Below are 13,631 nucleotides of genomic sequence, written 5' to 3'. Positions count from 1 at the left end.
AAAGCACCTTTTTGTCCAAAGATTCTGCCATCTAGAACAGTTATTTTTTACTCTTGTGCCAAACTATGACAAGGAATAGATGTATAGTAAAGACACTTCTATAGTCCATGCTTTCTTTGATGGATATTGGCATTGTGTCTAATAGCCCGGAGGCAAAACAAGACCAGGAGAGAGGATTGTGAATATGTCAACAGCTATATTAGCTCTGAAAGGTATATAGCGCTAGAGGCAGCAAAATTAGCGCTTGGCAATGTTGACTGATCATTGTTATCTGATTACACCTGTATTCACGGGTCATGCCGTTGACGGTCGGTCAGTCAGTTGAGGATCGCTAAACACATTCCTTATACATATTCAATATAAATAGCCATGAAATACTCAATCATTCTCATTAACAACTAAAACACGGTTATTATACAATAGTAACGGCTTGTTTTGGCAGACGATAAAGTTGAATACATTTCCAAATGCATTTTTAATACATTTTACTTTGTTACTTTTTTTTTCATTTGAGTAATTTAGCAGACGCTCTTATCCAGAGCGACTTACAGGTAGTGCAAATATTTTAAGATAGTTAAATTGGACAACCACATATCTCACTCATAAGTACATTTTTCCTCAATAAAGTAGCTATCAGCAAAGTCAGTACCAGTATGGGGGGGGGGGCTGTGGGATTATCTAAGATACTCTTTGAAGAGGTAGGGTTTCCGATGTTTTCAGAAGATGGGCAGGGACTCTGCTGACCTAGCTTCAGGGGGAAGCTGGTTCCACCATTGGGGTGCTAGGACAGAGAAGAGTTTTGACTGGGCTGAGTGGGAGCTTCCCTTCCGTAGGGGTGGGAGGGCCAAGAGACCAGAGGTGGCAGAACGGAGTACTAGAAAGCATACCTTTTGTGTACACAATACAGTAAACATTTTTTGTATTCTGTTGTGGGCTTCAAAGCGTACACGCATATTTACATGTCAAAAACGTAAGTTGAAAATGATGATGTCGGTGCTTCCTGTTGACAAGACATATTGATAAATAGCCCAATGTCAAAACACAGTTTTAAAGTGTCCAAATCAGTAACCGATATGCAGAAACAGTTCGTGATATATTGAAAAGATAAAATGTACTGTCTACACATACATGTGCAACAAGAGTAATCATATTACTTGTATTTCCTTAAACGAGCACCTTATAAACTGCACATGCACCAAAAAACAAGTGGGTCGCCAACACGGTAAGTGTAATGCAACACTATTTGTTAATCATTTCCATCAATATCAATAGAACAGGGGGCAAATGTTTGGGGTGTAGAGCTGTTTAAACAAACACTATTCAAAGGCCACACGGAACCTTGGAATAACCTATACATGGTTGGTTAGATGAACATTTGTACAAGGCTTCCATCTATATTTTGGAATGGTGGATGTTGATATCGGGAGGCTGCCATCACGGAAAAGGGAACAAACTACTTTTTCTGTTAACTTCAACAAATCACAACCCGCCATAGGATATCAACAGTGAAAATGGTTGGCTGCCATTTAAGTGATAGTTTGACTTTCAAATCCGAGTATTGGTGTGTGGCCAGTGACTTTTATAGAGAGACCGCCCCGAATTATCCGTTCGATTTGAGAAAGAAAATGATAACTGCGTTCTAAGTCCTGCGACCCCCAGCGCGTATGACAAAATCAACAGTACAAAACCAAAGATATTGATCTGTTTTATGCAATTGATCTTGTGTCATCGTGTTAACTATATACTATAGGATGTGTAATTCCCCCCCAATTCTATGTGGTCAAATACATTTACATTTAACATTTTAGGTTGATAGTAAATTAAGCAAACTCTGATTTTTTCAATAATCACATGTACTTCTCCTAAGCACAATTTAACCAGGCATTCTAGACTAGAGCATCCACAGGGTCTGTGCAGCCGGCTGAACGTTTCACATCCCTAAATTTAGATCTTTCCACAGGTCTGTTTGTCAAACGCCCCAAGCTTTAGCCAGAGCGATTTACTGTGGCTGCAGTAAGTGGGTGGAAGTGACTGCAGTAGGTAGGTGGTGTGAGTAGTGCAATTGTAGAGGAAGAGGCAGGGGGGGGGGGGAGAGTTGGACAAATTCCCATCAAAAGGTTGTTCAGTAATGAGGATGTTGCCCACACCCCCCGCTGAGACCTCCCCATTGCTTCCCTCCCACAACATGTGACTTTTACCCTCCGTTCCTCTTTGATCTGCCTTTTAATTAGAGTTGACACATTTACAAATGTAAATACACATGCACAGTCGCCTGATAGGAGCACACTCAATTAAAGCACACAGAGATCTGAAAACCACAATGATGACATATTATGATCAGCGAGGTTTGAGAAGACATCCACTATTCATTTTGAAAACCCACATAAGAAGACTGACTATGATGACTATGGCTGCGTCACAAATTACACCCTATTCAACATTTAGTGTCTTATTTTGACCTGGGCCTTGTTCAAAAGTAGTGCACTATATAGGGAATAGGGTGCAATTTGGAATGAAGAATGACGACTATAACTCTCTTTGATAAATTATTCCAAAAAGTAAGTCTGTTCTAACGAGCACATCCTACTCCCAACACATTAGCAAGCACCCCTCTCTGAAGTAGAAATCTAACAGCTCTCTCCACTTATGAAGATTTCACTACACGACTTCAGGTTTTTTCGTTAATATCTAGAAATGCAGAGGGTTAGCCAATAGCCAACTACTCCTACTGTCTGAGTCATGGGCTGGCAGTTTCATTATTTTGGCAGTTATCATCAAGCGCTAAAGTAATTCAAAGAACAATTCTTAAGAAACTATTTTTCATAGTGCATTTTGTCAAAATGAAAGGTTCCAAGTGTAATCTAGTGCTGTACCTGTGCAACAAAGAAAGGACCTTTTTATTTTTGACAGTGAGGACAAACCCGCTAGTAATTAAGTTTGCTTCAAATTAAAGGCCGGAGAAAAATATAGACTGAAAATGTTTTTGATCTGTAAAGCGGTGCTGTGCAGACTTCCAGGACACTAAATGTCTTTGAGTTGCCAGACTTGTTGAATTATTCTGATTGAAAAGAGTTGTCTGTTTGTTCTTTCATATTCAATGCATAATGTTCTCTTTAAAATCATAGCTTAGCTAACAATGCTGAAGACCAAGAGCCTGATAGAAAGTAATGAGATAAACTACAGAACTAACATACATACACTAGGAAAGACAATACTCCATATATGCAATACCCTTGCAGTAAATATTGTGGAACTGGAAACAGACACCATTGGCGCTTTCTAGAGTTCATGATTACCTCTATCGAAAAGCCATAGCCCCAGAGAACACCTAGCCCGTATACCCCCTAGGCACCTGTGTAGATTTGAGAAGACTACGTACTGTAGGTGTAAGCAATATTGCACCAAAGAACATCCAAGGTCACTGTCCTCAAACTCCCCCATTACATCATCATAAACCTAGTCTCAGAAAAACCTCAATTTGCACCTATACTGGTATGCTACATCATAACATTTTCCCCTTTTATGGCACACAGCGGTATTTAAATATTTTTGCCATCAAAGCTGTGAGAAAATGAAGTTTCAAGCTATTGGAGAACATACAGTGGGGTCTGTAATTATTGGATTCCTTGACAAAGATGAGCAAGAAAGACTGTATAAAATACAGGGTCATATGGTCATATGACATGCAAATAGAGCTCTTTGGCCACGTACACCAGAGGTGGGTTTGGCCTTCGAAAGAACAATGCATATGCAGAAAACACCTAATTCCTACTGTAAAATATGGTGATAGTCCTTTGATGTTATGGGTCTATTTTACTTCCACTGGTCCTGGGACCATTGTTAAGGTCAACGGCATCATGAACTTTACCAAGTACCAGGACATTTTAGCCAAAAACCTGGTTGCCTCTGCCAGGAGGCTCAAACTTGGCACAAGTGAATCTTCCAGCAAGACCATAACCCCAAGCACACATCGAAATCCACAAAGAAATTGTTAAATGACCACAAAATCAACAAGTCTCTGGACTTGAATCCCATTGAAAACCTGTGGTTTGAATTGAAGAGGGCAGTCCATAAGCGCAGACGAAGGATATCAAGGATCTGGAAAGATTCTGTATGGAGGAATGGTCTAAGATCCCTCCCAATAAAACATTTTAGAAAAAGGCTCAGTGTCGTTATCCTCACAAGGGGAGGGGGCTGGAGTATTGAAAACAGGGGTGCCAATAATTTGTATTTGTATTAATATTATTATTTGTTGTTAAACAAAATCCATTTCCCTGAGCAATTGTATTAGTATTTAAAAAAAACATTTTAGCATACAATATACCTTAGTATTTGTATTATTTACTTTATACAGTCTTTTTTGCTCATCTTTATCAAGGGATCCAATCATTCCGGACCCCACCGTACAGACTGGCCTTGCATCTCAGCCTGTTCAGTTCTCTTCTGTTCCGCCCTAATGCTCTGATGCTCAGCAATGACACCGCCATCAATCAAATTGCCTCAGGATCCGCTGACTAGGAAAAATATACTATCTCAGGGGTGCAATGCCATTGATGGGGCTCAAATCAGACCATTGTCCACTTTATTAGAACATATGTCTTGAACACTGGCAATTTTAACAAGAAAATATTGGTGGGGCAAACTCCATCAACAAAGCTCATATGCATCGAAACCAGTACAGTGAGGGAAAAAAGTATTTGATCCCCTGCTGATTTTGTACATTTGCCCACTGACAAAGACATGATCAGTCTATAATTTTAATGGTAGGTTTATTTGAACAGTGAGAGACAGAAAAACAACAAACAAATCCAGAAAAACGCATGTCAAAAATGTTATAAATTGATTTGCATTTTAATGAGGGAAAGAAGCATTTGACCCCTCTGCAAAACATGACTTAGTACTTGGTGGCAAAACCCTTGTTGGCAATCACAGAGGTCAGACGTTTCTTGTAGTTGGCCACCAGGTTTACACACATCGCAGGAGGGATTTTGTCCCACTCCTCTTTGCAGATCTTCTCCAAGTCATTAAGGTATCGAGGCTGACGTTTGGCAACTCTAACCTTCAGCTCCCTCCACAGATTTTCTATGGGATTAAGGTCTGGAGACTGGCTAGGCCACTCCAGGACCTTAATGTGCCTCTTCTTGAGCCACTCCTTTGTTGCCTTGGCCGTGTGTTTTGGGTCATTGTCATGCTGGAATACCCATCCACGACCCATTTTCAATGCCCTGGCTGAGGGAAGGAGGTTCTCTCCCAAGATTTGACGGTACATGGCCCCGTTCATCGTCCCTTTGATGCGGTGAAGTTGTCCTGCACCCTTAGCAGAAAAACACCCCCAAAGCATAATGTTTCCACCTCCATGTTTGACGGTGGGGATGGTGTTCTTGGGGTCATAGGCAGCATTCCTCCTCCTCCAAACACGGCGAGTTGAGTTGATGCCAAAGAGCTCGATTTTGGTCTCATCTGACCACAACACTTTCACCCAGTTCTCCTCTGAATCATTCAGATGTTCATTGGTAAACTTCAGATGAGCCTGTATATGTGCTTTCTTGAGCAGGGGGACATTGCGGGCGCTGCAGGATTTCAGTCCTTCACGGCGTAGTGTGTTACCAATTGTTTTCTTGGTGACTATGGTCCCAGCTGCCTTGAGATCATTGACAAGATCCTCCCGTGTAGTTCTGGGCTGATTCCTCACCATTCTCATGATCATTGCAACTCCACGAGGTGAGATCTTGCATGGAGCCCCAGGCCGAGGGAGATTGACAGTTCTTTTGTGTTTCTTCCATTTGCGAATAATCACACCAACTGTTGTCACCTTCTCACCAAGCTGCTTGGCGATGGTCTTGTAGCCCATTCCAGCCTTGTGTAGGTTTACAATCTTGACCCTGACATCCTTGGAGAGCTCTTTGGTCTTGGCCATGGTGGAGAGTTTGGAATCTGATTGATTGATTGCTTCTGTGGACAGGTGTCTTTTATACAGGTAACAAACTGAGATTAGGAGCACTCCCTTTAAGAGTGTGCTCCTAATCTCAGCTCGTTACCTGTATAAAAGACACCTGGGAGCCAGAAATCTTTCTGATTGAGAGGGGGTCAAATACTTATTTCCTCATTAAAATGCAAATCAATTTATAACATTTTTGACATGCGTTTTTCTGGATTTTGTTGTTGTTATTCTGTCTCTCACTGTTCAAATAAACCTACCATTAAAATTATAGACTGATCATTTCTTTGTCAGTGGGCAAATGTACAAAATCAGCAGGGGATCAAATACTTTTTCTCTCACTGAAGACTACATACACTGGCTACACATTGAATGCAATAATAACCAATCCCAGAAATGAGTTTTGAGCCGAACACACAAACATTATACCATTTGGGTTATGATCAGTTTATAGCTACTTCCCAGATCGAGCATACTTTTATAGAGTAAACTACTAGTAATTGGTCTGCAATATCGTGACACTGCGTGTGTCTGCCTGCCTGTTACAAAGGGGCCTGGATAACAATATGCTTCATCTATTGCACAGATACAGTTCCATCACATATATTTATAACTAACCCTTCTTCTACATGTGGTTCCATGGGTATTACAGTCTGCCATCAAACATCAACAAAAAGACATGTAGCCTATAGGATATTATAGCTAGCCTATCTCAAAACAGATGTTAGCCACTGCCCCATTATAAAATAAAATAGTATTGGTCGCATACACATATTTTGCAGATGTTATCGCAGGTGCAGCGAAATGCTAGCTCCAACAGTGCAGTAGCACCTAACAATACACCACACATCTATATATACATCTATATATATATATATACAGTGGGGAGAACAAGTATTTGATACACTGCCAATTTTACAGGTTTTCCTACTTACAAAGCATGTAGAGGTCTGTAATTCTTATCATAGGTACACATCAACTGTGATAGACGGAATCTAAAACAAAAATCCAGAAAATCACATTGTATCATTTTTAATTAATTAATTTGTATTTTATTGCATGACATAAGTATTTGATCACCTACAAACCAGTAAGAATTCTGGCTCTCACAGACCTGTTAGTTTTTCTTTAAGAAGCCCTCCTGTTCTCCACTCATTACCTGTATTAACTGCACCTGTTTGAACTCGTTACCTGTATACAATACACCTGTCCACACACTCAATCAAACAGACTCCAACCTCTCCACAATGGCCAAGACCAGAGAGCTGTGTAAGGACATCAGGGATAAAATTGTAGACCTGCACAAGGCTGGGATGGTCTACAGGACAATAGGCAAGCAGCTTGGTGAGAAGGCAACAACTGTTGGCGCAATTATTAGAAAATGGAAGAAGTTCAAGATGACGGTCAATCACCCTCGGTCTGGGGCTCCATGCAAGATCTCACCTCGTGGGGCATCAATGATCATGAGGAAGGTGAGGGATCAGCCCAGAACTACACGGCAGGACCTGGTCAATGCCCTGAAGAGAGCTGGGACCACAGTCTCAAAGAAAACCATTAGTAACACACTACGCCGTCATGGATTAAAATCCTGCAGTACACGCAAGGTCCCCCTGCTCAAGCCAGCGCATGTCCAGGCCCGTCTGAAGTTTGCCAATGACCATCTGGATGATCCAGAGGAGGAATGGGAGAAGGTCATGTGGTCTGATGAGACAAAAATAGAGCTTTTTGGTCTAAACTCCACTCGCCGTGTTTGGAGGAAGAAGAAGGATGAGTACAACCCCAAGAACACCATCCCAACCGTGAAGCATGGAGGTGAAAACATCATTCTTTGGGAATGCTTTTCTGCAAAGGGGACAGGACGACTGCACCGTATTGAGGGGAGGATGGATGGGGCCATGTATCGCGAGATCTTGGCCAACAACCTCCTTCCCTCAGTAAGAGCATTGAAGATGGGTCGTGGCTGGGTCTTCCAGCATGACAACGACCCGAAACACACAGCCAGGACAACTAAGGAGTTGCTCCGTAAGAAGCATCTCAAGGTCCTGGAGTGGCCTAGCCAGTCTCCAGACCTAAACCCAATAGAAAATCTTTGGAGGGAGCTGAAAGTCCGTATTGCCCAGCGACAGCCCCGAAACCTGAAGAATCTGGAGAAGGTCTGTATGGAGGAGTGGGCCAAAATCCCTGCTGCACCAAATATTATGTTCTGCTTTTCTGATGTATCAAATACTTATGTCATGCAATAAAATGCAAATTAATTACTTAAAAATCATACAATGTGATTTTCTGGATTTTTGTTTTAGATTCCGTCTCTCACAGTTGAAGTGTACCTATGATAAAATTACAGACCTCTACATGATTTGTAAGTAGGAAAACCTGCAAAATTGGCAGTGTATCAAATACTTGTTCTCCCCACTGTACATATACACGTCTCTATCTATCTATCTATATGTAAATATATATCTATATATATATATATATATTCACTGTACACTACCAGTCAAAAGTTTGGACACACCTACTCTTTCAAGGCTTTTTCTTTATTTGTACTATTTTTTACATTGTCGAATGTCACGGTTTCGGCCGAGGCTGCTCCTCCTCCTTGTTCGGGCAGGTTATGGCGGTCGTCGTCCCCGGAGAACTAGCTGCCACCGATCTATGTTTCATGTTCGTTTGGTTTTGTCTTGATGTTGTACACCTGTGTCTAGTTAGTCCTCATTAGTGTCCTATTTAGTTCTCGTTGTGTGTGTGTATGGTGTTGTGTGTGATTGCTCTTCTATCTTGGTGTTCTGAGCTACGTATCTTCCCTCTGTTGTTTGGAGAGGTTTTCGCACATGTTAGTGCGCCTTTTGTTTGACGCCTGTGTGCGCCTTTATTTCGCCTCCGGGCTAACTGTGCCACTAGAGATCCTGGTTCGAATCCAGGCTCTGTCGCAGCCGGCCGCGACCGGGAGACTCATGGGCGGCGCACAATTGGCCCAGCGTCGTCCAGGGTAGGGGAGGGAATGGCCGGCAGGGATGTAGCTCAGTTGATAGAGCATGGCGTTTGCAACGCCAGGGTTGTGGGTTCGATTCCCACGGGGGGGCAGTATAAAAAAAAAAAAAAAAAGATGTATTCACTAACTGTAAGTCGCTCTGGATAAGAGCGTCTGCTAAATGACTAAAATGTAAATGTAAATGTATTGTGCTCGTGTACTACGTGAAAAATTCTTTTGGACTTAGCTTCTGCGTCCTGCGCTTGATTCCTGCACCACACCCACCTTCAGCACCCCTGACATCGAATAACAGTAAAGACATCAAAACTATGAAATAACACATATGGAATCATGTAGTAATCAAAAAAGTGTTAAACAAATCAAAATACATTTTATATTTGAGATTCTTCAAATAGCCACCCTTTGCCTTGATGACAGCTTTGCACACTCTTGGCATTCTCTCAACCAGCTTCATGAGGTAGTCACCTGGAATGAATTTCAATTAGTCCCCTGTAGCTCATTTGGTAGAGCATGGTGCTTGCAACACCAGGGTTGTGGGTTCGTTTCCCACAGGGGGCCAGTATGAAAATGTATGCACTCACTAACTGTAAGTCGCTCTGAATAAGAGCGTCTGCTAAATGACTAAAATGTAAATGTAATTAACAAGTGTGCCTTGTTACAAGTTAATTTATTGAATTTATTTCCTTCTTAATGCGTTTGAGCCAATCAGTTGTGTTGTGACAAGGTAGGGGGTAGGGGTGGTATACAGAAGATAGCCCTATTTGGTAAAAGACCAAGTCCATATTATGGGAAGAACAGCTCAAATAAGGAAAGAGAAATGACAGTCCATCATTACTTTAAGACATGAAGGTCAGTAAATACGGAACATTTCAAGAACTTTGAACGTTTCTTCAAGTGCAGTCGCAAAAACCATCAAGCGCTATGATGAAACTGGCTCTCATGAGGACCAACACAGGAATGGAAGACCCAGAGTTACCTCTGCTGCAGAGGATTAGTTCATTAGAGTTACCAGCCTCAGAAATTGCAGCCCAAATAAATGCTTCACAGAGTTCAAGTAACAGACACATCTCAACATCAACTGTTGAGAGGAGACTGTGTGAATCAGGCCTTCATGGTTGAATTGCTGCAAAGAAACCACTACTAAAGGACACCAACAAGAAGAAGAGACTTGCTTGGGCCAAGACACACGAGCAATACACATTAGACCGGTGGAAATGTGTCCTTTGGTCTGGAGTCCAAATTGGATATTTCTGGTTCAAACCGCTGCGTCTTTGTGAGAAGCAGTGTGGGTGAACGGATGACCTCTGCATGTGTATTTCCCACCTAAAGCATGGAAGAGGAGGTGTTATGGTGTGGGGGTGCTTTGCTGGTGACACTGTCTGTGATATATTTAGAATTCAAGGCACACTTAACCAGCATGGCTACTGCAGCAATACGCCATCACATCTCGTTTGGGCATAGTTGGACTATCATTTGTTTTTCAAACCTCTGAGCTGTGTAAGGGCTATTTTACCAAGACAGAGAGTGATGGAGTGCTGCATCAGATGACCTGGCCTCCACAATCCCCCGACCTCAACCAAATTGAAATTAATTGGGATGAGTCGGACCGCAGAGTGAAGGAAAAACAGCCAACAAGTGCTCAGCATATGTGGGAACTCCTTCAAGACTGTTGGAAAAGCATTCCAGGTGAAGATGGTTGAGATAATGCCAAGAGTCTGCAAAGCTATCATCAAGGCAAAGGGTGGCTATTTGAAGAATCTCAAATATAAAATATATTTTGATTTGTTTAACACTTTTTTGGTTACTACATGATTCCATATGTGTTATTTTATAGTTTTGATGTCTTCACTATTAAAAAAATAATATATTTATTCAATTTTGAATTCAGGCTGTAACTATCTGAAGGCACTGTAGAAGTGGGTAAAACAGTATATAAACATTATTAAAGTGACCAGTGATCAATAACTATGTACACTGGGCAGCAGTCTCTAAGGTGTAGGGTAGAGTACTGGGTGGTAGCTGCCTAGTAACAGTGACTAAGGTTCAGGGCAGGGTACTGGGCGGAGGCCGGCTGGTGCTGACTATTTAACAGTCTGATGGCCTGGAGATCTAAACTGTTTTCAGTCTCTCGGTCCCAGCTTTGATCCATCACCAACCACTCGACTTGAATCTTCTTTTCCAGCTTTATTTTAATGGATGGCCATATTTCAAAGTTTAGGTGGCTATGAGAACTGAGACGGTGTATCTCTACATTTCCTTCAAAACGCCAAGTTATTAAATTATTTGCTAGAAGATAGCGAATCTAGTCCAGACGTGGTAACAGTGCGTGGTAAACAACTAGCAAGCTATGAAGTTGACACACCGGTCCATTCAAAGTTACTGGGCATAAGATGTTGATTTAACTGTGGCCAATGACAATGAGCTGTCTTGTGCGGGCACTTCTACTGTAAATCAATGGAGCACCGAAGATGTGCTCCATTTTGCTGGCTAGCTCTCCCAGCAGGTGAGTGACAGCCCCCAAGAGTGACAGCCCCCTGAGCCAATCACGTGCAACCAGAGAAGATCAACAATGCCTACGCTCTGTAATTTCTCTGTCTGCCCCTCCACCACATAAAGCACAGAGTGAGGCTGAAACAGCTGCATTTTGGAGCTGCCTTACTCAACAAACATTTTCCAAAACAACAATACAATGGGAAAGCATATGCTTTATTAGATTAAGCAATTTAAAAAAAAAAAAAATTAAAATTGTTTGCTTACTGACATGATAAATTGTTGTGACATGAAATAACAGAATTGCATGCACATTTCCTGGATTTTGGTGGGGCGGAGCCACCTGCCCCATGTGACGCATCGCATCGCCACTGGGCTTGGAGAATACTTATCATGAAGTTCACGAGTTTCTGAGATGAGCCCTGTGTTGGTGAATATTGTTTACAGCAATGTTCTGGGTCGTATTTATTAGGCACCAAACGAAAGAAAACAGACTGAAACAGGGAGGGACTACCTGGCCTTAAATCAGAAATGCTAATTTTTGTTTTCAGTTGCAAAATGTTTCGAAACGTGTGTCGTAATGAATACAACCCTGGATTCAAGCTTCTAGTAAATGCATACGGGGGTACTCAAGGTGATGTAGTCTTATATACTTCATATGTATATAGTCCCCTGTAGCTCAGTTGGTAGAGCATGGCGATTGCAACGCCAGGGTTGTGGGTTCGTTTCCCATGGGGGGCCAGTATGAAAATGTATGCACTCACTAACTGTAAGTCGCTCTGGATAAGAGCGTCTGCTAAATGACTAAAATGTAAAAAATGATTAGACTGTGAACGAGCACCACACGATGGATGCTTTCCATACTGTACGTTTTACAAGTTAGGTAGAATCTACTGGGAGATTGTAAAAGCTAATAAAACAATTACACCACCAACTAATGGATGCACAGATAATAACGGATGACTTATTGAAGTGCATTCACGGACTGGTGTTGTTCTACATGTTCTTCTCCCTTTATTTATATTGATTTATTTTTACATCCCTTCCACAGCGAAAGAGAAAGTAGAGCAATTTGCTTTTCTATGGGGTAATAAGAGGTTCTCATTCACTGAGGGGTATGAAGGCCATCAAATACACCAGAGAGGGAGATGCACACGCACACACATAAAGAGAAAGAGAGAGAGGGAGAGCGACACACACACAAGCACAAAGACACACACAGAAAGAGGGAGAGATATACGAGAGAGAGAGAGAGAGAGAGAGACACACACACATTCTGTAAATCAGACAAAATATGTTTTTCTACTTCATCTGCCGAGACAGTATCTAGATTCTAAGGCTTTGGCTTACCTTGGACGATGATGTGCACTGACGTTGTCCTCGGTCTGCTGCTCGTCTGCACCGCGCAGGTGTACGGGCCTTCATCTGTCATGTCCACGTCCTCAATCTTGATGGTGAACTCCTCCTGATTGAGTGTAACCAGGCTCACCCTGGGATCCATCGACCACTTATCCTTGCCGGCGTAGAGTATACTCGACCGGTTGAGCCAGGCCGTGTGTGTGACGATGTCCCCCTGTGCGCACCTGTAGGACCAGAAAGAAGGAACATTACCAAATCAAACACAAGGTGAAATACAAATGGAACAGTAACGCTTTGCTTTGCAGCTAGGTGAGAAACCACAGCAGGCCCCATTTGCGATGTCACAGCTTTGCCTCTGTGGCATTTGTCACTTCTGCTCTAGTGATGAGAGTGAGGGTAGTGTCAAGGGGGGCTGTTGTGTCATGAAGGAAAAATAAGACAGAAGTCACATGCTTGTGTATGATCAATATCGAGTGGCAATGGCTGTCATTGCAAAGGACCAGAGTGGGAAACAACTAAGCATCTTGTGATGCCTCTGTGGACTGATTTCTCTAGGATATCTAAGAGAACATGACCTTTGTTGCTTTAGAAATATGTACTACATGTGGTGCATTCAAATGTCTTCTGTGAGATACAGTAAATGTCAATATCCTTTCCATCACTGTCAAACTTTTTGGAGGAGTTAGTCCAGGGGTTATCCATGTCAAGTGTTCTTTGACAAATCACTAATATCTGTCAGTAGATTACTATATTTATTATGTTAACTATGCTAAATCATATGCAATTACAGTAAGAGCTAATGTAATTTCCATCATACTCTATTTGTGGCATCCCTGGATAAACTTAGGTTTA

At 42.0% G+C, this 13,631-nt stretch overlaps 1 protein-coding gene across 2 annotated transcripts in view; it reads right to left on the bottom strand.

The window, feature by feature from the left end:
- LOC121573950 (opioid-binding protein/cell adhesion molecule-like) overlaps positions 1-13,631 on the bottom strand; it is a 196,067-nt gene that overhangs the window by 68,014 nt on the left and 114,422 nt on the right. For both annotated transcript variants that reach the window (XM_041886368.2, XM_041886367.2), the window contains exon 2: positions 12,771-13,003. In XM_041886368.2, coding sequence (XP_041742302.1) covers positions 12,771-13,003 — 233 coding nt within the window. The remainder of the gene's footprint in view (positions 1-12,770; positions 13,004-13,631) is intronic.

This window comes from Coregonus clupeaformis, unplaced genomic scaffold (assembly GCF_020615455.1).
Source record: "Coregonus clupeaformis isolate EN_2021a unplaced genomic scaffold, ASM2061545v1 scaf0016, whole genome shotgun sequence".
In the NCBI taxonomy this organism is placed as follows: domain Eukaryota; kingdom Metazoa; phylum Chordata; class Actinopteri; order Salmoniformes; family Salmonidae; genus Coregonus; species Coregonus clupeaformis.
The sequence above is the reverse complement of the archived record's forward strand: the minus strand, read 5'-3'. Positions and strand labels throughout refer to the sequence as shown.